The 26,210-nt window shown below is 43.5% G+C and overlaps 2 protein-coding genes across 5 annotated transcripts in view; one reads left to right on the top strand and one right to left on the bottom strand.

The window, feature by feature from the left end:
• The window catches only part of LOC132222545 (complement factor H-like), a 209,030-nt gene that overhangs the window by 173,231 nt on the left and 9,589 nt on the right, over positions 1 to 26,210 (top strand). The window contains exon 1 of one of the 4 annotated variants that reach the window (XM_059677642.1): positions 9,046 to 9,087. The exons of 1 other annotated variant lie outside the window; for it this stretch is intronic. In XM_059677642.1, the coding sequence (XP_059533625.1) occupies positions 9,070 to 9,087 (18 nt within the window). In that variant the 5' untranslated portion in view covers positions 9,046 to 9,069. Of the gene's footprint in view, positions 1 to 9,045; positions 9,128 to 20,617; positions 20,754 to 26,210 lie in introns of those variants that run through there. 2 more of the 4 variants (XM_059677644.1, XM_059677643.1) reach the window with 2 other exon arrangements.
• On the bottom strand, positions 1,465 to 5,572 carry LOC132222552 (complement factor H-related protein 3-like). Its single transcript, XM_059677658.1, has 3 exons — positions 5,369 to 5,572; positions 2,275 to 2,469; positions 1,465 to 1,872 (listed from the first exon to the last, which is right to left on the bottom strand). The coding sequence occupies exons 1-3, from the start codon at positions 5,424 to 5,426 to the stop codon at positions 1,658 to 1,660; spliced, it is 468 nt and encodes a 155-aa protein (XP_059533641.1). The 5' UTR covers positions 5,427 to 5,572; the 3' UTR covers positions 1,465 to 1,657.

Genomic DNA, 26,210 nt, shown 5'->3' with positions numbered 1-26,210 from the left:
AATAACAAAACAATGATATGCTTTTCACACATTTTATTTATTTCGATGATCCTGAAAATCAGTACTTACCCTGACAGGCGGGTGTATCAGACCAACCATTGTCACCACACACTATGGAGCCTACGGTGTGTCCATCTCGGTTTTTATATCCATCCTGGCATTCATAGGCCAACCTGTCATTGACTTTAAACCACGTGCCATCACTTCTGGCTCTGGCATTCTCAAATACTGGCACACCACAAGATTCTAATGCATAATAGCATTGAAGATTTCACTTCTAATATTATTGAATGGACATTCGATTGCATAAGCTCCATCCCAAGAGTAAAAAGCGTTATCACTTAGCATGTGCTAATAAATTATGCATCATATACAAGTAATCTCCGCATTCTAGTAATAAATCACTGTCCTAAAATCAGTACTCATAAGAAAAGCAGGTGTTTCTACACAGCAGTTGTACCATTACTTAAATCATCCAGAGTCAAACGGTGCTTCCTTGAAAATAGGCACTAAAATGGATAAACACACGAAAAGAACAATGAAGAGACTGCCAGCCACACAGACACAATGAGGAAATGGAGCCAAATCTATGAACATGACCTTGTGAGGCGTATGGACACGGCCAGTGCCTAACTATGGTTCCTGAGACATAGGGTCAACCGATGGGATCTCCATTCTCCACAGGGCTTTGTTGGGAGGTGGGAATATCCCAGATCACAGCACAGGAAGGGAAAACCCAAGCAGATGTGTCAGTCCTACTGAACAGGAGAAACGAAGGCCGCTGTTCCCAAAGAGGCCAACACCACCAAACTCTGAATGTCCATAACCAGAGAGGAAAGAGCCCTGGAATGAGGGGGAGAGCTCTACAAACCTGCACAGTGAACCCTAGATTTAGGTGAATACATCCCCCTAGAGTGAAAGGCGGAACCCCTGGGAATGGGCAGAGCACAACTACTGAGGAAAGAGCTGCCAGGAAACAACAAATTCCAAGATCCCAGGGCACACCCAGCACTGGAAACATTCAGATTAATCAGTCACATGGGATCAGGTCTTAAACACCAATCACTTAGTAGAGAGACTAGAAGAGGCCTCCTCCATCCAGACCCTGAATAAACTCTTCTGTGCAAAGGCTCCCACATCAGCCTTATCCATTGATCAACAAGCCTTGAGTAGATCACGTTGAGCGGAACAACCTAGACTTCCAACACGGAACATCAAGCCAGTAGGACTCGGGGTCCCCAACCTCAAACGCCCAAGAGGAGCACTCTGGGAGGAGTCACTCGGGGTGAAGTTGTTGCTCTCAGAGCCTGCAGTGCATCCAGTGTGGGCCCTTGGCTCCAATGGGGTGTGAAACTTCTCGCTGGGTTCCTGGAGCCCTCATGCAGGGTGACTGTCAGAATCCCTGTTCTTTGTGGGGAAGATGAACCTCCTAATTAGCCATCTTGCTCATGACACTGTTATTACAGGTTTGCTCTTTGGGGTCTTTTCCTGTTTTGTATTTTTTTAAATTAATGTCAACCAATAGGCTTCTTCATTTTGCTATTGATACATCAAGAAATTGGCATTTTCACTCATATACACTTGAAAAAAAAAGTAGGGCCATTGGCAAAATAAGACACTGATAGAAACCCTTTGCCACAGTTATTACAGGCGAGTCTTAGACAGTCACAAACAGACTGGATCTTAGACCAGTCTTCTTACCGATGCATCTGGGAGGAGGGAGCCAGCCATTCTCCGTACAGGTCATTGAGGTCTGATTGTTTTGAAGCGTGTAGCCAGGATAACAACTAACATTTACAGATGTGCCCTGCAAGTAGCTTTGTTCATATCGTGGACGATGTCCATTTTCCAAATAATTGAAAATGCATTTTCCTGAGAATTATAAAATGATGATTAAAAAACACATAAATGAGGTCAAAATAAATTAAAAACTATCTTTATAATATTTAAATTAGATGCATAAGCATCCAAAAGCAGCACATAACTTAAGAAACACTACAGTTGCTACCAAACGTTTTTAAAATCCATATTAAATGGTATTTATCTGTAATTTCCACAATTGAAATATGTATAAATGCTAAGGACAGGCTTGTAGAACCTGTTTCTATGTCTCGTGCTGTTAATGAAGACCCTTGGTGACAGAGACATCCAGTGTCGGTCTTTCTGCTCAGAGACTCATCCTCCACCTGCTTTCCCCACAGGCTTAGGGAGCTCACGTTGGCTCTCTCCACTCCGGACTATGGCTACGGGCACAGGACAGAGAGGTTCACTCACTGCGGCAGGGCACTTCCGGGGTCCAGCCATCACGTGTGCAAGTCAAGCGATCCCACTTGCTTTGTGAAAGAGTCACATAGTTGTCATCACAGGAATAGTGATACCATTGTCCTGCCAATACTGGGAATTGTGATCTATACCAGTCTCCCCAATGTAGGCTTCCATGTTTTATTTCTGGAAAGTCACAGGGCTTATCTAGGAAGTAAAACAAATAAAACAAAGTATAAGTAATGTTTTGCCTTAATAGAAATGTAATGAGAGATACCTTGTTTCATTGATGAATTATATTCTCATATGCCCATAATTACACTCATTGCATTAGGATTTCTAGGACAAGAGAAGTTATCATCTTCAGATGATGTGACTAACACTTGTTCCCTGATCATTTCACAATATATACAAACACGGAATCATTATAGTGACCACCTGAAAGTAACACACACTGTAGGTCAATATTATCTACATAAACCATCACTCTCCTTGTCACTGTTATGCACACTGAGGCCTGTGTCACGGTGGTCATGGCCTCCTCTTTAAGGCACCTGACTGTCCACATTCATTTGGCCTTGGCCTTGAATGAACACTGAGCCATTGACCTGTTATGTGTATCATTTCATTTCTCCTCCATGGAAGATCCAGCTTAAGTGCGGGCCCCTTTTCCAATGAGCTGATCCACAAGGAGCAGCAATGAGATGGTAGAGACAGAAAACACTGGAAAAGGGGCAGCCCCCCAGGAATGAAGTGCCCTGTGGGCTGAGGGGCGTGTGTGACAGGTGGGGCTTTAGAAAGTGCACAGTGTCTCCCACATTCATCCCCTCATACAAGGGAGCCCCAGGCCCCTCCCTTGAGTGAGGCTGGATTGAGGGGCGCTCTTCTGAAGAGGTCACGTGGCTGAAGGGACCGTGTGACCAGGTCATCGATGCTCTGGAGGTGCCTCCAGGGCCCTCAGGTCATCGCTCTGGGGAGGGTTCCTGCCCTCAGGCCACCGATGGGGACGCCCAGGGGGATGGCTGTGGCGGCTCCTGCACTCGCCCTGGGCAGCATCCCAGGGAGCAGCAGGGAGGACCCAGAACCAGGCAGCTAAGCAGCTCCCCAATCCTGACCCGCTGACGCTGACACACAGGGGGCTGTTGTCTGAGGCTGTATGTTCGGGGGAGTTTGTTACACAGACACCAATATTTTATGTTCTAGGTGTTGAATGGTAGTGTTCTTACCCAGTGTTCTAATTCACATAGTAGAATATTAGTGAGAGAAACATATATACATACATATTCATGCACATATTTAACACTGATGAGCAAAAAGTTAAAAGTTTTTATTAACAAAAATGTGGTTTTGATCTTAGAATTGGAGACTTTGGAAATCAAAGACTGTCTTGAAGCGTCTGCATTACCTTCTCAGTGAGGCCAAGATTAGGACTTATTAGGTCCCGTTTAGTTTTCATTTATTTTTTATTGACTTCAGAGAAAAAGGGAGAGGGAGGAGAGAGAAACATCAATGATGAGAGAGAATCAAGGATCCACTGCCTCCTGCATGCCCCCCACTGGGGATTAGCCCACAGACCGGGCATGGGCCCTGTTGGGAATTGAACCGTGACCTCCTGGTTCACAGGTCAACACTAAACCGTTAGCCAACCCAGCCAGGCAGATCCCCCTTATATTTAAGTTTAAGAGAAGTAATTGTGGAATTAAGAAGCAGGTGAAGATATGGAGGGAACTTACAGCTACATCTTGGAGGAGGACCCCAGCCCTTGTCAGTACAATTTACAGTATTTTCCTGGGTGGAAGGGAAGAAGCCACTTGAACAGGAGTATATGATTCCGTGTCCCAGGTCATGTCAGCAGTGAAGTGACTGATTGCAAAGGGTCACACGCTGATCACCTAGTCACAGTGTAAAGTAAAATATGTCTGCAGTGTTTGATGTTAATCGACATGAACCTCAAATGAGCCTTAAATATTTTTATTTTTCCTGGCCGGTGTGGCTCCGGGGTGGAGCATGACCCCTGAACCAGGAGGTCAGGGTTTGTTTGCTGCTGAGGCCACATATCCAAGTTGGCAGCTTGATCCCCAGTGGGGGAAGGGGGGGAAGGAGGGAGCCTATCAATGATTCTCTCTCATAATTGATGTTTCTAACCCTCCCTCTCCTTTCCTCTCTAAAAACAATAAATATATATTTCAATCCATGTTTTCCTCTCACTTTAATCTGCTGTATCTACCATATTTCCACATTCCCAGTGCAGTCCAGTCTACATATCTTAGTTTTCACTTCATAGTATGGCTACTCTTAACACCAATGCTTGAAGCCAAAAGCTCTGAGACACGTATAAAAACACACATTTCCCTAAGAGACCAACCAAATGCTATTCGGAGAATTTTGTTAGATTAGTTAGGAATAGAAGAACTTCTGGTGGTTGCTTGCAAGCAGTGGACATACAACCCTTGACAAATTGTAATTCCCCACTCTCATCATCTCCATGAAAGTAAAGGGTGCTGTTAAAACATTGCCAGGGAAGGAGCCGCTATTCAAAAGAGTAACAGCTGAGACTGTACAAAGTGTGAGGCCACATTGTTCCTACTGTTGGAAGCCATCATTGAGATTTGGGATAAGAATAATAATCCCACATTGGAACTCCCTGCTGTAAATCAGTAGAAACATCCAGTTTGCACAGGGACGGATGAATTGGGTCAAAGGTGACTTTTATTTAGCCGGTCCCTGTACTTTCCATCATTCCTGCCAATGACTTATTGTGAGAGATTGTCCCTAATGAATGCAGAGACCAAAGTTTTGGTAAATTACCCTCCAATACCCATAGCCAGTGGGTTTGACTGCTGGTCAAGGGCACATATCTTGATGGCAGTTTTCATCAGAGGCCCTGGTCAGGGCTTGTGTGAGAGGCAACCAGTCCATGTGTCTCTCACATCAACGTGTGTGTGTGTGTGTCTCTCTCTACCCCTTCTCCCTCATATTCACTCTTTCTCTAAAGATCAATGGAAAAATATCCTCAGGTGAGGATTTTTTAAAAAGTAAAAACAAATGAAAATGGGCAAAATTCTACTTAAGAAGGAGCCAAATATTCCCGTCAGTTTCAACTCACCTTGTCCTCGAGCCCAGGAGACCCACAGGGTGAGGATGACCTTGACTAGTAACAGCATGGTGGGACTCCCCAGATGTGTTAGCACAGAGAGTCCAGCGCTGCTGTTTGGGGCGTCAAATCTGCTCCATGAGCCGTTACCAAGTGTGGCTCTGAATTTAAGTGAAATTACCAGGAAGCTGATTGACTGGGGTCACTCGGGAGATATCAAAGTTCAAAGACGTTTGCAATATCTGTGTATTTACATGAAGGATTTCACAATCATTTCTTAAGTTACTTCCGTGATATGTATTTGTGCCACTTTCCTTAGATAAGTTGAAAACTGGATCGAAGAGTGATATGAAACTCTAATCTTTAAACACTCCTTGAGAATGGGTGAGGTTCTTCCTCAACCAGGAGATTCACATGGGAATAGTTCTGCCTGCATGTCCCTGTGATGGTCTCTCACCCGAGTGCAGTCCTTAGGGGTCTATGGACACAGCGTACATTCCTGTCTGTAGGACAGCACCGATTTTTGTGTGAATTCACACTAGACAACACCACAACGTCCAAGAATTTCAGCACATTGTTGGCATTCAATTTTTTTTTATGATTTAAGAAGAAGGAGGAGAGAGAGAGAGAGAGAGAGAGAGAGAAGACAGAGAGAAAAGCATCAATGTGAGAAAGACACATCAATTGCTGGTGTCCTGTGCCCTCCTCAACTGGGACAGGGATTGAACCTGCAACCCAGATACATGCCCTTGACCAGGACTTGAACTGCAGACCCTTTGGTCCTTAGACCAACACTCTGACCACTGAACCACAAGGACAATTTCAACATATAATTTTTGATTATGTAATTTCCACAGTATATTCGAAGCTCATGTGTTTTGTTTGACTGGTTAAACATTCAATTTAATAGGCAGAAAGCCACACCGTTACCTCCATTGCTGTTTATTGCTCTATTGGCAAGTAGTCTAATCCCAGGATGGTGAAGAATTATTGTCTTGGTACAAGTATAAGCAATGATATAGTTGCATTAACAACTTTGGGAGAAGATTAAGTTGAAAAGGAGGCTAACATATGGCTTTTATGTCCTTTGAAATATAGTGGGAAAGAGCAGGAAATGCCAGAAGACTGGCAAGCTTTCAGGCAAGAGGAGCAGTAGGTGGGACTGGCCACATCTTTGGGGCCACAGGGCTTCTTCATTCACATCTGGGGAACCTCACTGTCCCTTCCCGACACACGGCTTGAAATGACTCCTCTGACGTCACCACCTTGTATCCCAATTTGCACATAAATTCAATGATATCCCCTGCTTTTGCATAGGTTTTGTCATCATTCCCTTTTAACCATATGTTCTTTTCATTCATGATTTCTTCTGATATTACACATGGATCTGAAAGTAGAAGAAATGAATAAAAGCAATTAGTAACCTTTCCTTTTATAAACAAATAAACCTTCAACCCAATGACTAGCTTAGAGGATGAAGTAATGGAAAGAGCTCATGTACATCATCAATGTGGGCCGAGTCCTGTTCTCCGCCCCGGTCTGTGGGCCCTCACAGCTCCTCAGCAGGCAGCTGCTCCTCCTCACACACCAGGAAGCTGAGGGGAAGGGAAGGTCAGGCACACCTGTCCAAGCTCACAGCGCTCACCAGGTGGACGATGAGCGTGGACCCGGCAGTGTGACCCCAGGGCCTCGGCTCTCTGTCTCTGGGATGTGGGGCACCCACACAGGTGATGTACAAATACATTAGCTGTGTCCATTATTTTGTCTTCTAAGCTAGTCATTTGGTTGAAACTTTATTTGTTTATAAAAAGAAAGATTATTACTTAATTTTATTTATTTCTTCTACTTTCACATCCATGTGTAATATGGGGAAAATCATGAATGAAAAGAACATACAGTTAAAAGGGAAAGATGTGAATGAAGAAGTCCTGTGGCCCCAAATATGTGGCCAGTCCCACCTACTGCTCTTTGCCTCAAAGCTTGCCAGTCTTCTGGCATTTCCTGCTCTTTCCACTATATTTCAAAGGACATAAAAGCAATATGCTAGCCTCCTTTTCAACTTAATCTTCTCCCAAAGTTGTTAATGCAACTATATCATCACTTACACTTGTACCAAGACAATAATTCTTCATTATCATGAGATTAGGATACTTGGCAGTAGAGCAATAAATAGCAAAGGGCGTCACAGCGTGGCTCTCTACATATCCAATCAGATGGTTAACCAGTCAAACAAAACATGGGAGCTTAGAATATACTGTGGGAAATCATACAATAAAAAGTTGTGTGTTAAAATTGTCCTTTCTGGTGTGGTCAAGTGGTCACAGCCTTGGCTTGAGGACCAAAGGGTCTGGGGTTAGATTCCTGGTCAAGGGCATGCACCTGAGTTGCAGGTTTGATCCCTGTCCCAATTGGAGGATGTGCAGGATGCAAGCAATTGATGTGTCTCTCTCACATCGATGTTTTCTTTCTCTCTCTCTCTCCGTCCCTCTCTCTCTCCATCTCTCCTCCCCGCTTCCCTACATTCTCTAACTGGAGTCAGAGGTGAACCGTGGACTGAAGAAGACTTGTTGTGAGGAAGAAAGGCAGTTCTCATTGTTTCCACCTGTAGCGTTTGAACTTTTTGACAGAGTCGAAGCTTTGCTCTTCTATTTGACAAAAATAATCAGTTATTTTAAAGCGACAAATCTTAACTAATCTGGTCAATGAACAATTTCCCTGATCCTAAGTCAATATGGGAACTGAAATTTTATTTTCTCATAACCCATTGTGAAAGCACATGAAAACAAATCCAAGTCTCGTCCAATTGAAGCTCTGTGATAACTAGTCTTCAATCAGTATTTCAGCAGAAGTTTATTGGCCAAACTAGTTCTCTGTTTGGATTAGACTCTACACTTCCCATCTGCTCCATGGCATTCCTCTGAATATGTTGTACCCTAAAAGAAAGGGTACCTAGACTGGCCGGTGTGGCTCTGTTGGTTGGACGTCGTGCCATGCACCAAGAGGTCACCGGTTCATTCCAGGTGAGGGCACATGCCAGGGTTATGGGCTCATTCCCAAGTAGAGGGGGTACAGGAGGCAGAAGGTAGATGTTTCTCTGTCCTTGTAGATGTTTCTATCTCTCCCTCTGCCTCCTTCTCTCTCTAAAGGGAAATAAAACATGTGAAAAATATTGAAGGCGAAGAATGTGCTGAAATTCTTGGACTTGGTGGTGTGGTCTGTTGTGAGTTTACAAAAAAATCAGTGCTGTCCTAAAGACAGGACCCTACACTGTGTGGACACACTGGCTGGTGTCCATAGACCCCTAAGGACTGTAGTCCAGTGAGAGAAAGTCACAGGAACATGCAGTCAGTCAGAGCTATTTCCAAGTGAATCTCCTGGTTGAGAAAGAACCTCACCCATTCCCAAGAAGTGTTTCACTTAAAAATAAATGTTTTTTTATCACTTTTGGATCCAGTTTATGACTTTTCTAAGGAAATTCGTACATGTCCGGGAATGAAGTCAAGAAATGATTGTGAAATCATTCACGAAAATTTACAGATGTTCCAAAACTCTTTGAAATTTAATATCTACCAAGTGACCTCAGTCAGCTAGCATCCTGGTATTTCATGTATATCTGGGGTCTCACTCACACTTGGTAAGGGCTCATGAAGCAGATTTAAACTCCAAACAACAGCATTGGGCGATCTATGCTAACACACCAGGGGGAGCCTACCATGCTGTTACTAGTCAAGGTCATCCTCACCCTGTGGGTCTCCTGGGCTCGTGGACAAGGTGAGTTGAAATTGATGGGAATACTTAGCTTCCTTCCTAAGTAGGATTGGACCTTTATCATTTGTCTTTAATTTTTTTGAATCCTCTCTCCATTGATCTTTAGAAAGAGAGGGGAAAGGAGGGAGAAGGGAGAGGCAGAAAGAGAGAAAAAAGGGTAGAGGGAGAGGCAGAGAGATAAATATGTGAGAGAGACTGGGTGCCTCTCGCCCAAGCCCCAACCAGGGCCTGGGATGGAAACTGCCACCGAGATATGTGCTCTTGACCAGGAGTCAAACCCACCGGCTATGGGTATTGGAGGGTAATTTACCAAAACTTTGGTCTCTGCATTCATTAGGGACAATCTCTGACAACAAGTCATTGGCAGGAATGATGAAAAGTACTGAGACCGGCTAAATAAGAACCACCTTTGGCCCAATTCATCTGTCCCTGTGCAAACTGGATGTTTCTACTGAATCACAGCAGGGAGTGCCCATGTGGGATTATTATTCTTATCCCAAATCTCAATGATGGCTTCCAACAGTAGGAACCATGTGGCCTCACACTTAGTACAGTCTCAGCTGTCACTCTTTTGGACAGAGGCCCCGGCAATGTTTTAACAGCACCATTTACTCTCATGGAGATGATGAGAGTAGGGAATTACAATTTGTCAAGGGATTTATGCCCACTGCTTGCAAGCAACCACCAGAAGTTCTTCTATTCCTAACTAATTTAACAAAATTCTCCCAATAGTATTTGGTTGGTTTCTTAGGGAAACGTGTGTTTTTATATGTCTCAGAGCTTTTGACTTCAAGCATTGGTGTCAATGAAAAGGTGCCTAGGCCAGCCAGTGTTGTATACTATGAAGTGAAAACTAAGATATGTAACCGGACTGCAATGGTAACATGAAAATATGATAGATATAGCAGATTAAAATGTGAGAGAAAATAAATGTATTTTTTACTTTTATTTTTAAAATATAGTTTATTGACTTCAGAGTGGAAGGAAGGGAGAGTAGAACCATCAGTGATGAGAAAGAATCCTTAATCGGCTCCCTCCTTCACACCATCTCCTGGGGATCAAGCCCCCAATTCAGGCATGTGCCTTGACCAGGAATTTAACCATGATTTCTTGGTTCATAGGTCAATACTCAACCCCCAAGCCACACCAATCTGGAAAAACAATGAACATTTTTCAGGTTCATTTGAGGTTAGTGTCAATTAACATTAAACTCTGGAGACATATTTTATTTAACACTTGTGTATAGAGAAGGTCACATATATTTTCTACTAGTTTCTATATAATTGTTGTTGAGATATATATATATATATATATATATATATATATATACACACACACACACACACACACACACATATATATACAGGGTGCTCCTTTGAATGCCCTTTTGCTCTTTGGAAAGAACAAAAAGAAAATGACATTCACTTTATTCTCATGTCCTCGATGGTTTTCATGTGATTTCTGCATAACACACTTGTCCTTTTACTTTTCAGAAATAACATGTGACCCTCCAATAATTGAAAACAGTCACTACATTCCTAGAAGGACCGATTACGGACTGGGACAAGAAATCACGTACTACTGCACAACTGGCTTCTTCCCTTCCTCCCGGGGAAATACTGCAACATGTACGGACAAGGGCTGGGATCCTCCTCCAAGATGTAGCTGTAAGTTCCCTCCATATCTTCACCTGCTCTTAATTCTGCAATTACCTGTCTTAAATTTTAAAATAAGGGAGATTTTCCTGACTGGCGTGGCTCAGGGGTTGAGCATTGACCTGTGAACTAGGAGGTCATGGCTCAATTCTTGGTCAAGGTACATGCCCAGTTTGAGGGCTCAATCCCCAGTGTGGGGCATGCAGGAGGCAGCAGATCAATGATTCTCTCTGTTCATTGATGTTTGTGTCTCTATCTCTCCCTCTCCCTTCCTCTCTGAAATTGATTTAAAAAATTAAAAGTTAAAAAAATAAAGGGTATCTCATAAGTTCAAATCTTTGCCTCACTGAGAAGGTAAAGCAGAGGGCTTCAAGGCAGTCTTTGATTTCCAAAATCCCCAATTCTAATTAAGATCAAAACCACATTTTTTGTTAATAAAAACTTTTAATTTTTGCTATTCAATGTAAAATATGTGTATGTGTATGTATGAGTATATATTTCTCTCACTAACATTCTAATATGTGAATTAGATCACTGGATAAGAACACTACCATTCAACACCTAGTACATGAGATATTGATGTCTGTGTAACAAACACAGCCCCCTGCGTCAGCGTCAGTGGGTCAGGATTGGGGAGCCACCTTAGCTGTCTGGTTCTGGGTCCTCCCTGCTGCTCCCTGGGATGGGGCCCAGGGCGAGTGCAGGCGCCTCCGCAGCCGTCCCCCTGGGCGTCCCCATCGGAGGCCTGAGGGCAGGAACCCTCCCCAGAGCGATGACCTGAGGGCCCTGGAGGCACCTCCAGAGCATCGATGACCTGGTCACAGGGTCCCCTCAGCCACGTGACCTCTTCAGAAGAGGGCCTCTCAGTCCAGCCTCACCCAGGGGAGGGGCACGGGCTCCCTTGTATGAGGGGATGAATGTGGGAGACACTGTGCACTTTCTAAAGCCCCACCTGTCACACACGCCCCTCAGCCCACAGGGCACTTCATTCCTGGGGGGCTGCCCCTTTTCCAGTGTTTTCTGTCTCTACCATCTCATTGCTGCTCCTTGTGGATCAGCTCATTGGAAAAGGGGCCCGCACTTAAGCTGGATCTTCCATGGATGAAAAATGAAATGACACACAGAACAGATCAATGGCTCAGGGTTCATTCAAGGCCAAGGCCAAATGTTGACAGTCAAGTGCCTTAAAGAGGAGGCTATTTCCACAGCGAAATAGACCTCAGTGTGCATAACAATGACAAGGAGAGTGATGATTTATGCAGATAATATTGACCTACAGTGTTGTATTTCTTTAAGGTATTCACTATAATGATTCTATATTTGTATATAATGTGAAATGATCAGAAAACAAGTGTTATTCACATCATCTGAAGATTATAATTTTTGTTGTCCTAGAAATCCTAATGCAATGAGTGTAATTTGGTGCATATGGGAGTATAATTCATCAATGAAGCAAGTTATCTCTCATTACATTTATATTAAGGCAAAACATTACTTATATTGTGTTCCCTTTGTTTTAATTGCTAGTAAATCCCTGTGAATTTCCAAAATTAAAGCATGGACTCCTATACAAGGAAGACACGTATAGGTCATACTTCCCAGCACCGATAAAACAATGGTTTTACTATTCCTGTGATGAAAACTACGTGACTCCTCCTGAAGGTTTCTGGCATTACATTACTTGCACACAAGATGGATGGACTCCGGAGGTGCCCTGCCTCAGTGAGTGAACCTCTCTGTGCGGTGCACGTGGCAATAGTTCAGAGTTCAGAGAGCAAACATGAGCACCGCTAAGCCTGTGTGAGAAAAATATGGTCAAGGGAAGAGTTCTATGAGCAGAAAGAACAATACAGCTATTTTCTTTTACGAAACGTCCCTCATTAAAAATATGGGAGATGAAAAAAAGATTTTATAACAATGTTGATATCATTTATTCATAGTTCAATTATGAAAACTACAGATAAATCATCTTCAATCTTGGTTTTTCTTTTTCGAACACATTTACTAGCAACATTCCTTGTACTTAAGCTGCATGTTGGGACGCTTACGCATTCTAGTTTAAAGATTGTAAAGATGATTTTTAATTCATGACTATGACTACATTTATTCATTTTTCTGATCATTGTGTGATCCTCAGGAAAGTGTGTTTTTAATGATTTGGAACATGTACGTACTCCACCTAAAGAACAAAGATTGTTACAGGGACAGTCTATCAAAATTGACTGCCTTCCCGGCTACAGTCTCCTAAACCCACAGGGCACAGTGACATGTACGGAGAATGGCTGGTCCTCGCCTCCCAGATGCATCAGTAAGTGAACCTCCCTGATGTCCAGTCCATTTGCGATTTTCTAAAGCCAGACGTATCACCAGGGAAAGTTTAATGTGTCAACTCTCAAGGTGAATTGCCACGCCTTCTTGGCTTTAAGACAAAGGCCCACTTCATTTCCTGTTCCAAATGTGTGTGCAAAGTTTTAAATTTTTGATAACGAATAGGTCGTTAATTTATTGCAGTCAGTGACAGTGAGCAATTAGGCATGAATATTGTGAAATACTGTTGAGTGAAACAGAGATTAAGGTCACGTCCTGTATGTGTTCATTGAAGAAGCATTGAAATGTCTTTTCAATTACAAATGAATACTCCTCTTGCCCAATGTCAATATATATATTGCTGTCAAGCACTTCACCTATGATTGCATGTATTCATGCTATGAGGATATAAATGAAGATTCTCATATGCAGTCATATCTGGCTTTTACATGTTAAGTACACAGGTTTCTGTAAGTCGTTCTGTGGGCGTTTAGAAATAAGAGAATGATTGTTATGGACATGGTAGTATACACCAGGATATAATAGAGCTGATCTTTAAATGGAGTCTTTTTACATGTGTGTATCAAAGCAGTGAACACTGACTTGAACTGGGAATTAGGGCATCTACTGAGCCCAATGGTAACAACAGCCTGAGCCGCTAAAGGAGCCTCTTTATCCTGCTTTCCCTACACCCGGTTCACGGGTTGCAATACTTACTATTAATTTACTCAGACTAAGAACATTTATAGATATTAAAAAAATAAGACTGTTTCAAGGAAAACTAAACTATATGCAATAGAAAGTGGGCAAATTTACTTAAAAAGCACACAGAAGACCGGGGAGGGTTGGGGGGAAGGTGGGAGGGGAGTAAGAGATCAACCGAAGGGCTTGTATGCATGCATATAAGCATAACCAATGGACATAAGACACTGGGGGGTAGGGAAGGCCAGGGGACTGTCAAGGGTGGGGGGGGGGGAAAGGACACATATGTAATACCCTTTGTAATACTTTAAGAAATTTTTTAAAAAAAGCACACAGAGATATCAGTTCTTACATTTTTAAATATTGTTCTCCATTTCATAGACTCCCTTTAGTGAAAAAGCTGTACCCTTTGCAATTCATTTTTAAAATCAGTGTGGATAAACTTTCAGTTTTAGGAATCATTAGGGAAAGGAGGGTGTTTTATATAAACACATGGGTCATATATCTAAGGACTACAGTCTTTCTCTAAGACTCACACTCTTAGTGTTAATATGTCTGCTACGTAAATACATACATTACCTCTTACATTCACAAATGGTGTTGTCCTTCGAATGATAACATCATACCATGATAGAAGTGTAACTAAGTAATAGCCAGTGACATATCATAGTCAAAAATGGGTCAGACCAAAGGTTCCTAACTTATATTTAGAGGTATTGAATGGTAGGAGAAAGGATGTGTAAGGAAATCTATCCTTCATGTTATATAACTCTTCCAGGCCAGAACCACACTGATTCAGAGAGTTGTCACATGATACATCACTGATCCACACAATGATGGTAAAGTTTAGTATTGCCGGAATGAGATTTTCTCAGTTGGATTCTACATGATACGGCATTAGAAATGGTCACCTTTATTTTGCTTTAGAACATTGTGACATGCCCATATTTGAGAATGCCAGAGCCGTAATCACTGGAAAACCATTTCGACTCAATGACACGTTGGACTACCAATGCCTGGATGGCTATGAAAACAGAGATGGAAGCACCAAGGGCTCCATGGTGTGTGGTGCGGGCAGCTGGACCCACTTGCCAACCTGCTTTAGTAAGTATTTTGATTCCAGCATTTCCTTTCCCAAGAATTGAAAAGTCTACATGTATGGAGTCCTCGCTTCACTATGGGTGATCTAAGGCATTAACTACACGGTGGTTAGAAGGTTTAAAACGCAAACGAGGGACAATACTTCCTGGGCAGCTTTACATGAATAGTTTCCAACAAAACTACAATTTGCTCTTCAACATTTAAAATGCCCTTTTTCAGAATCTGCAGACAAGTGTGGGCCTCCTCCACCAATTAACTATGGAGCCATCACCTCCATCCCATTGGAAGTGTACCCTCCTTGGTCAAGAGTGGAATACCAATGCCAGGACTACTATGAACTCCGGGGTCCTCAATATGTAACCTGTAGTTCTGCAAAGTGGTCCGAACCCCCGAGATGCATAGGTAAGTTCTCAAGATTCTTCTAGATCCTGAGACCCTGAGGATAGATTTCCTTACACATCCTTTCTCATAAACGAGCCGGTGTGCGGTCTACCAGTCATGCAGTCAGAGTCTAGAACTGTGCTCACCAACAGCTCTCCTGCTCAATGTTTCACATTCGGAGACTCGTGTGTAGGGCTGTGAGCTTGGAGGATCCCTATGTGAACAATGATAAAGGTCCTTTAAACAGGAACATTCAGAGAGGTTCATTCTGATACATTAGCTGATCCCACTGTGGACCCTACCTGACTCATCCTCTCCTGTGTATGTGTCCCCTTCAGTGGGAGATTATAGCAAACCTAGTAAGTCCAGGACCAGAAATCAAAGTTAATATACCCAAGTCTGAATAGTCTAGAAATAGCTCCAAACTAGGTTATATATAAAGGAAAATATTAAATTTCAAAAAAAAATTCTAAATCTGAAGTTGGAATGATTGAGTAGATGGACAAGTCTAACACATGTCTCCCAGCACAAGCAAGACCTGCTCCCACAACCTAGAATAGGAAGCAATTTTCATTATCTGGGGACATCAAATCAGTTCGGTGAAGGAGCTAAGACTGTCTTTGAGTCTTGGAATTGAAATACGCAGAGAGCATTTAAGATCATCAAAGGCAACCTCCAACATCGTGTAAAAAATTACACAGACATATGGTCTGTTAAAGCAAGGAGGTAAATTTTGCTTGGAGTAGTAAAGTTAGAAAGGGAAGATCAGAAAAAGTATTTTGGCAGGTGTGTGGAACTCACATAGTGTATACTTCTGAATGTACTGGGAAACATTTCAAAACTTTTGGATATGAGGAGTCATATGTGTTATTCTATCATGTTTCATCATGTAATAGTTATGGGATGTGTTGGAACAGAACTTTTAGCTATGTCTAAAGTCTTATCAATGACAGTGATGGCTGAACTAGAATATAAAATACTTGCATCAAGAGAAGAGAAATAGGAGTCCATGATATCTTCAAATTTTGACATAAGAAGAGTTGAAATACTGCCATTTGCAACAACATGGATGGACCTTGAGAATATCATGCTAAGTGAAATAAGTCAGACAGAAAATATGTGAACCATTGATTTCACTTATATGTGGTATATAAAATTGAAACAAACAATGAACAAACAATAAAAAGAAACAAAATCTCACAGACAAAGACAACACTATAGTGGTTACCAGTAGTGCCCAGTTGGTGGGGCAGCAGTAGAGGATTAAAGAGGGTCAGATACATGGCAATGAAAGATGATTTGATTTTGGGTGATGGGCACACAATGCAGTATACAGGTAATGTTTCATAGAATTAAACATTTAAAGTCTATATAATATTATTCACCAATATCACTCCATAAATAAAAATTTTTTTAAAGCAAATTAAAATTTTTAGCATGTATAAAGTTCCACAATGTAAGAACAGTTTGCCCACAGGAAAAAATAAAAGGTCTGAAACTTCATTACAATACCAGAGGCCCAGTGCTGGAAAATTCATGCACTTGGGTGTGGGGGTCCTTCAGCCCAGCCTGCACCCTCTCGGGGGCATGTCCACCTGCCGGCTTAGGCCCGCTCTCAGGGGATCAGGCCTAAGCTGGCAGTCAGACATCCCTCTGGCAGCCTGGGAGCTTTTGGGGGATGAGCGACTGATGGCTTTGGCCCACTGCCCACAGGGATTGGGCCTAAGCCACAGTCAGACATCCACAGCACTGCCAAGGAGGCGGAAGAGGCTCCCACCACCACTGCTGTGCTCGCAGCCATCAGCCCGGCTTGTGGCTGAGCGGAGGTCCCCCTGTGGGATCGCACTGACCACTAGGGGCAGCTCCTGCGACAGGGTCATTCCCAGTCCTTCCGCCATTAGGGTCAATTTGCATAATACCCTTTTATTATAGACTAGAGGCCCAGTGCACAAATTCATGCACCATTGGGGTCCTTCAGCCTTGCATGCGGGATCAGGCCAAAACTGGTTCTCTGACATTCCCTGAGGTGTCCCAGATTGCAAGAGGGTGCAGGCCAGGCCGAGGGACCCCACTGGTGCATGATCTGGGCTGGGGAAGGATGCAGGAGGTTGGCCAGCCATGGAGGGACCGAGGGAGGGCTCCAGGATGTGTCCGGCCCATCTCGCTCAGTCCTGATCGGCCAGACCACAGCAGCAAGCTAACCTACAGTGACCACCAGGGGGTAGGAGTGTCTCCCCGTGGTGGTCAGTGTACATCATAGCAAGTGGTTGAGCAGCCTTAGCATATGATTAGCATATTACGCTTTGAATGTTTGAACCGACAACAGACGACCAGACACTTAGCATATTACGGTTTTATTACATAGGAGGATATGAATGTTGCATACAGTCACATTGCAAAAGCAATACACTTGGCCCACATTGATGTACATTTGCTCTTTCCTTATTTCATTCTCTAAGCTAGTCATTGGGTTGAAGGTTAATTTGTTCATAAAAGGAAAGATTACTAATTGTTTTTATTTATTTCTTCTATTTTCAGTTCCATGTGTAATATCAGAAAAAATCATGAATGCAAAGAACATACAGATAAAAGGGGAAAATGACAAAACCTATTATGCAAAAACAGGGGATATCATCGACTTTATGTGCAAATCGGGACGCAAGGCGGCGACATCAAAGGAGTCATTTCAAGCCATGTGTCTCGAAGGGACAGTGGAGTTCCCAGTATGTGAATGAGGAAGCTCTGTGGCCCCAAATATGTGGCCAGTCCCACCTACTGCTCTTTGCCTCAAAGCTTGCCAGTCTTCTGGCATTTCCTGCTCTTTTCCACTATATTTCAAAGGACATAAAAGCAATATGTTAGCCTCCTTTTCAACTTAATCTTCTCCCAAAGTTGTTAAACAGCTATATCATTGCTTATACTTGTACCAAAAAAATAATTCTTCACTATCATGAGATTAGAATATTTGGCAATTGAGCAATAAACAGCAATGGACATAACAGTGTGGCTTCTGCATATTCAACCAGATATTCAACCAGTCAAACAAAATATGTAAGCTTAGAAGATACTGTAGGAAATCCTATATGATAAAGAGATAATATGCAAATTAACCATCACTCCAACACACAAGATGGCCACTCCTATGTGGACACAAGATGGCCGCCACAAGATGGCCAGCAGGGGAGGGAAGTTGTGAGCGATCAGGCCAGCAGGGGAGAGCAGTTAGGGCAACCAGGCTCAGCAGGGGAGGGCAGTTAGGAGCGACCAGGCTGGCAAGGGATAGCAGTTGGGGTTGACCAGGCCTGCAGGGGAGGGCAGATAGGGGCAATTGGGCCGGCAGGGGAAGGCAGTTAGGGGTAACCAGGCTGGCAGGGAAGGGCAGTTAGGGGTGACCAGGCTGGCAAGGGAGGGAAGTTAGGGGTGACCGGGTCTGCAGGGGAGGGCAGAGAGGGGCTATTTGGCTAGTAGGGGAGCAGTTAAGCGTTGATCAGGCTGGCAGGGGAGTAGTTAGCTGGTGATCAGGCTGGCAGGCGGAAGCAGTTAGGGGCAATCAGGCAGGCAGGCAGACAGGTAAGCGGTTGGGAGCCAGCAGTCTTGGATTGTGAGAGGGAGGTTTGGCTGCCCTCTAAATGGGCAGTCAGACATCCCTCGAGGGGTCCCAGATTGGAGAGGGTGCAGGCTAGGCTGAGGGTCACACTCCCCCTGTGCACGAATTTTGTGCACCAGGCCTCTAGTAGTACAATAAAAAGTTATGTGTTAAAATTGCCCTTTTGCCCTACCTGGTTTGGCTCAGTGGATAGAGCGTTGGCCTGCAAACTGAGGGGTCCCAGGTTCGATTCCGGTCAAGGGGACATGCCTGGGTTGTGGGCTTGATCCCCAATGGGGGACTTGCAGGAGGCAACCCGTCAATAATTCTCTTTCATCATTGATGTTTGGATCTCTCTCTCCCTCTCCCTTCCTTTTTGAAATCAATAAAAATATTAAAAAATAAAATTGCCCTTTCTGGTGTGGTTCAGTGGTCACAGAATTGGCCTGCAGGCCAAAAGATCTAGGGTTAGATTCCTGGTCCAGGGTATGTAACTGGGTTGCACGTTTGATCACTATCCCAGTTGGAGGATGTGCAAGACGCAAGCAATTGATGTGTCTCTCTCACATCAATACTCTCTCTCTCTCTCCGTCCCTCTCTCTCTCTCTATCTCTCCTCCCCCCTTCCCTACATTCTCTTACTGGAGTCAGAGGTGAACCGTGGACTGAAGAAGACTTGTTGTGAGGAAGAAGGGCAGTTCTCATTGTTTCCACCTGTAACGTTTGAACTTTTTGACAGAGTCGAAGCTTTGCTCTTCTATTTGACAAAAATAATCAGTTATTTTAAAGCGACAAATCTTAACTAATCTGGTCAATGAACAATTTCCCTGATCCTAAGTCAATATGGGAACTGAAATTTTGTTTTCTCATAACCCATTGTGAAAGCACATGAAAACAAATCCAAGTCTCGTCCAATTGAAGCTCTGTGATAACTAGTCTTCAATCAGTATTTCAGCAGAAGTTTATTGGCCAAACTAGTTCTCTGTTTGGATTAGACTCTACACTTCCCATTTGCTCCATGGCATTCCTCTGAATATGTTGTACCCTAAAAGAAAGGGTGCCTAGACTGGCCAGTGTGGCTCTGTTGGTTGGACGTCGTGCCATGCACCAAGAGGTCACCGGTTCATTCCAGGTGAGGGCACATGCCAGGGTTATGGGCTCATTCCCAAGTAGAGGGGGTATAGGAGGCAGAAGGTAGATGTTTCTCTGTCCTTGTAGATGTTTCTATCTCTCCCTCTGCCTCCTTCTCTCTCTAAAGGGAAATAAAACATGTGAAAAATATTGAAGGCGAAGAATGTGCTGAAATTCTTGGACTTGGTGGTGTGGTCTGTTGTGAGTTTACAAAAAAATCAGTGCTGTCCTACAGACAGGACCCTACACTGTGTGGACACACTGGCTGGTGTCCATAGACCCCTAAGGACTGCAGTCGGGTGAGAGCAACGCGAGGACAAGAGACCGTCACAGGGACAGGCAGTCAGAGCTACTCCCAAGTGAATCTCCTGGTTGAGAACGAACCTCATCCATCCTCAAGAAGTGTTTCATTTAAAGAAAATTGTTTTCTATCACTTTTGGATCCAGTTTATAACGTTTCTAAGGAAATTTGTACAAGTACATGTCAGGGAATGAAGTCAAGAAATGATTCACTGTGAAATCACTCACGAAAATTTACAGATAGTCCAAACCACTGAAATTTGATATCTACCAAGTGACCTCAGTCAACTAGCATCCATCCTGGTGTTTCACTTAAGTCCGAGGTCTCACTCACACTTGGTAAGGGCTCATTTGAAACCCCAAACAGCAGCGCTGGACTCTCTGCGCTAACACACCCGGGGAGCCCGCCATGCAGTTACTAGTCACGGTCATCCTCACCCTGTGGGTCTCCTGGGCTCGTGGACAAGGTGAGTTGAAACTGATGGGAATATTTAGCTCCTTCTTAAATAGCATTTGACCTTTATCGTGTATCTTTAAGTTGTTTTTTTTTAATCCTCACATGAAGATTGATCTTTCAGTCCTCTCTCCATTGATCTTTAGAGTGAGAGGACAGCAGGAGAAGGGAGAGCAAGAGAGAGGAAAAAAATGGGAGAAGGAGAGGTAGAAAGAGAGAGGAAAAAAGGTAGAGGGAGAGGCAGAGAGAGACATCTATATGAGAGAGACTGGGTGCCTCTACCCCAAGTACCAACCAGGGCCTTGGATGGAAACTGCCACCGAGACATGTGTGCCCTTGACCAGGAGTCGAACCCACCCCTAGGGCTATTGGAGGGTAATTTACCAACACTTTGGTCTCTGCATTCATTAGGGACAATCTCTCACAATAAGTCATTTGCTGGAATGATGAAAAGTACCGAGACCGGTTACATAGAAACCACCTTTGGCCCAATTCATCCGTCCCTGTGCAAACTGTATGTTTCTACTGAATCACAACAGGGAATGTCCATATGGAATTATTATTCCAAATCTCAATGATGGCTCCTAACAGTAGGAACAATGTGGCCTCACACTTTGTACAGTCTCAGCTGTTACTATTTTGGGTAGAGGGACCGGCCCTGGCAATGTTTTAACAGCACCGTTTACTTTCGTGGAGATGATGAGAGTAGGGAATTACAATTTGTCAAGGGATGTATGCCCACTGCTTGAAAGCACCCACCAGAAGTTCTTCTATTCTTTTTTTTTTAAAATATATTTTATTGATTTTTTACAGAGAGGAAGGGAGAGAGAGATAGAGAGTTAGAAACATCGATGGGAGAGAAACATCAATCAGCCGCCTCCTGCACATCTCCTACTGGGGATGTGCCCGCAACCCAGGTACATGCCCTTGACCGGAATCGAACCTGGGACCTTTCAGTCCGCAGGCCGACGCTCTATCCACTGAGCCAAACCGGTTTCGGCAGTTCTTCTATTCTTAATTAATTTAACGAAATTCTCCCAATAGTATTAGGTTGGTCTCTTAGGGAAACGTGTGCTTTTATATGTGTCTCATGGCATTTGACTTCATACACTGATGTTAAGTGTAGCTATATTATGAAGTGAAAACTAAGATATGTAGACTGGACTGCACTGGTAACATGAAAATCTGATTTATAGATATAGCAGATTAAAATGTGAGAGAAAATAAATGTATTTTTTTATTTTTAAAATATAGTTTATTGACTGCAGAGAAAAAGGGAAAGGGAGAGAGAGTAGAAACATCAATGATGAATGAAAAAGAATCCTTGATGGGCTCCCTCCTTCACACCCACTCCTTGGGATCAAGGCCCCAACCAGGCATGTGCCCTCTTCAGGAATTGAACCATGCTTTCTTGCTTCATAGGTCAATATTCAACCCCTAAGCCACACCGGCCTGGCAAAAAAAATGAACTTTTTTATCAAGTTCATTTGAGGTTAGTGTCAATTAACATCAAACTCTGGGGACATCATTTACTTAACACTTGTGTCTAGAAGGTCACATATATTTTCTACTAGTTTTAATATAATCGTTGCTGATATATATATAAGGACAGGGTGCTCCTTTGAATGCCCTTTTGCTCTTTGGAAAGAACATAAACATGACATTCGCTTTATTCTCATGTCCTTCAAGATTTTTTTCATGTGATTTCTGCATAATGGACATGTCCTTTTACTTTTCAGAAATAGCATGTGACCCGCCAAGAATTGCAAACAGCCACTACCTTCCTAAAAGGACCAATTACGGACTGGCACAAGAAATCACGTACTACTGCACAAGTGGCTTCTTCCCTTCCATCCGGGGAAATACTGCAACATGTACGGACAAAGGCTGGGATCCTCCTCCAAGATGTAGCTGTAAGTTCCCTCCAGATCTTCACCTGCTCTTAATTCTGCAATTACTTGTCTTAAACTTAAAAATACAGGGGATCTGTCTGACTGGCGTGGCTCAGGGGGGGTTGAGCCATGACCTGTGAACTAGGAGGACATGGTCCAATTCTTAGTCAAGGAACATGCCCAGTTTGGGGGCTCAATCCCTAGTGTGGGGCATTGCAGGAGGCAGCAGATCAATGATTCTGTTCATTGATCTCTCTCTCTCTCTCTCTCTCTCTCTCTCTCTCTCTCTCTCTCCCCTCTCCCTTCCTCTCTGAAATCAATTTAAAAAACTAAAAATTAAAAAATAAAGGGGACCTAAGAGGTCCAAATCTTTGCCTCACTGAGAAGGTAAAGCAGAGGACTTCAATGCAGTCTTTGATTTCCACCCTCACTCAAGGGAGGGGCACGGGCTCCCTTGTATGAGGGGATGAGTGTGGGAGACACTGTGCACTTTCTAAAGCCCCACCTGAAACACATGCCCCTCAGTCCACAGGGCACTTTATTCCTGGGGGGCTGCCCCTTTTCCAGTGTTTTCTGTCTCTACCATCTCATTGCTGCTCCTTGTATATCCGCTCATTGGAAAAGGGGCCCGCACTTAAGCTGGATCTTCCATGGGTGACAAATGAAATGACACACATGACAGATCAATGGCTCAGTGTTCATTCAAGGCCAAGGCCAAATGAATGTGGACAGTCAGGTGACTTAAAGAGGAGGCCATGACCACCGTGCACAGAGCTCAGTGTCCATAACAATGACAAGGAGAGTGATGATTTATGTAGATAAAATATCATTTAAATAATCATGATGTAGATAATGATTTGATGTTTGTATATATTGTGAAATGATCAGGAAACAAGTGTTATTCACATCATCTGAAGATGATAATTTTTCTTGTCCTAGAAAGCCTAATGCAATGAGTGTAATTAGGTGCATATGAGAGTATAATTCATCAATGAAACAATGTATCTCTCATTACATTTTTATGAAGGTAAAACATTACTTGTACTGTGTTTTGTTTGTTTTAATTGCTAGTAAATCCCTGTGAATTTCCAGAAATCAAGCATGGACTCCTATATAGGGAAGACAAGTATAGATCATACTTCCCAGCACCGATAAAACAATGGTTTTACTATTCCTGTGATGAAAACTACGTGACTCCTCCTGAAGATTTCTGGCATTACATTACTTGCACACAAGATGGATGGACTCCGGAAGTGCCCTGCCGCAGTGAGTGAACCTTTCTGTGCTGTGCACGTGGCAATAGTTCAGAGTTCAGGGAGCAAACGTGAGCACCGCTAAGCCTGTGTGGGAAAAATAGGTCAAGGGAAGAGTTCTATGAGCAGAAAGACCAATACAGCTATTTTCTCTTACGAAAGGTCCCTCATTAAAAACATGGGAGATGAAAAAAAAGAGACTTTATTACAATGTCGATATCATTTATTCATAGTTCAATTGTGAAAACTACAGATAAATCATCTTCAATCTTGGTTTTTCTTTTTCAAACACATTTACTGGCAACTTTCGTTGTACTTAAGCTTCCTGTTGGAATGCTTATGCAATCTAGTTTAAAGATTGTAACCAGGGTCCAGTGTGGAGAGCCCTTCATCCTGGGAAACGGGGTGTGGTCAGAAAGGGGGGCCGCCCCCTTGCCCTTCAAGGAACCCAGGTTGTTGGGGAACCTGGTGCTAAACCTTTCCAGACCACAGGCTTCTAGGTCGGGATGTCCTAGGTAGCAGAGCAGCTCCCTCACTGTGATCTATTGAAAGTCAGCCCTGGACACAAAGGTTTGTCTCCTTCTGGCCTCTCTTCCTTCCCAGGCGGGGGCGGCCATCCCCCTCGAGGCCACCAGGGGAAGGAAGGGGAGGGGAATGGCTTCAGCGTCCATTCACCTTCCTTTGGCGCCCAGACCGGCCAGCCCTGGCCTCCTCTCCCGAACCCCACTGTGGCCTTGGGGCCCGGGCTGGGACAGGGAGGAGAGGGTGGGTGGCGGTGGATGCCATCCCTTTCCAAGTGGGGCCAAGGGCCGGCTCCCCTCTCCCCATCCCTCCCCCTGCCCCTTCCCCTCCCCAGAGGTCTACCAGCACTCCCCAACAAGGGCGGCCAGGAGAACTGTTGCTTGGTGGCTCTGGTCGACCAGATGGCTGAGCCTGGACTTAGTCTCAAGCCATGGTGGGGAGAGATTGGGTCGACCAGATGTCTTGGCCGGCCCGGACTTTGTCTCCAGCGGTGGGTGAGTGATTGGCTTGACCAGTAGTCTGCGAAGATGAGAGATTGAAAACTATGGACTAGTGGTTGGGGGCAGGGTTGGGGGGGGAGAGAGGGGGGCGGGGGGGGGGGCGTCGGGCGGGCCAGGGGCAGGGCCACGGCCAAAGAGCAAGTAAATGTTCACAGAACTTTTAAAATAAATAAATAAATAAATAAATAAATAAATAAGACTGAAAAGATGATTTTTAATCTATGAGTACATTTATTCGTTTTTCTGATCATTGTGTAATCCTCAGGAAAGTGTGTTTTTAATGATTTGGAACATGTACGTTCTCCATCTAAAGAACAAAGATTGTTACAGGGACAGTCTATCAAAATTGACTGCCATCCCGGCTACAGCCTCTCAAACGCACAGAGCACAGTGACATGTACGGAGAAGGGCTGGTCCTCGCCTCCCAAATGCATCAGTAAGTGAACCTCCCTGATGTCCAGTCCATTTGCGGTTTTCTAAAACCAGACGTATCGCTCTGGAAAGTTTAATGTGTCAACTCTCAAGGTGACTGTGCCACGCCTTCTTGGCTTTAAGACAAAGGCCTACTTCATTTCCTGTTCCAAATGTGTGTGCAAAGTTTTAAATTTTTGATAACGAATAGGTCGTTAATTTATTGCAGTCAGTGACAGTGAGAAATTAGGCATGAATATTGTAAATACTGTTAAATGAAACAGATTAAGATCACGTCCTGTATGTGTTCATTGAAGAAGCATTGAAAAATGTCGTTTAAATTAAAAATAAATACACTGCTTGCCCAATGTCAACCACTTCACCTATGATTGCATGTATTCATGCTATGAGGTTATAAATGAAGATTCTCATATGCAGTCATATCTGGCTTTTACATGTTAAGTACACAGGATTCTATAAGTCGTTTTGTGGGCGTTTAGAAATAACTGAATAATTGTTATGGACATGGTATTATACACCAGGATATAATAGAGCTGGTCTTTCATTGGAATCTTCTTACATGTGTGTATCAAAGCAGTGAACACTGACTTGAACTGGGAATTAGGGAATCTACTGAGCCCCATGGTAACAACAGCCTGAGCCGCTAAAGGAGCCTCTTTATCCTGCTTTCCCTACACCCAGTTCACGGGTTGCAATACTTACTATTAATTCACTCAGACTAAGAACATTTATAGATATTAAACTAAACTATATGCAATAGAAAGTGGGCAAATTAACTTAAAAAGCACACAAAGAGATATCAGTTCTTACATTTTTAAATATTTTTTTCCATTTCATGGACTCCCTTTAGTGAAAAAGCTGTACCCTTTGC

Source organism: Myotis daubentonii, chromosome 20 (genome assembly GCF_963259705.1).
Source record: "Myotis daubentonii chromosome 20, mMyoDau2.1, whole genome shotgun sequence".
NCBI lineage: Eukaryota > Metazoa > Chordata > Mammalia > Chiroptera > Vespertilionidae > Myotis > Myotis daubentonii.
The sequence above is the reverse complement of the archived record's forward strand: the minus strand, read 5'-3'. Positions and strand labels throughout refer to the sequence as shown.

Bases quoted from the DNA above. Each gene is read 5' to 3' on its own strand.
- LOC132222552 (XM_059677658.1), bottom strand. From the start codon at position 5,426: ATGCTGTTACTAGTCAAGGTCATCCTCACCCTGTGGGTCTCCTGGGCT. The intron at 2,470-5,368 runs GTGAGTTGAAAC...TTTACTTCCTAG, and splicing joins CTCCTGGGCTCGAGGACAAG to ATAAGCCCTGTGACTTTCCA. The intron at 1,873-2,274 runs GTGAGTGAACCT...TATAATTCTCAG, and splicing joins CCCGGAAGTGCCCTGCCGCA to GAAAATGCATTTTCAATTAT.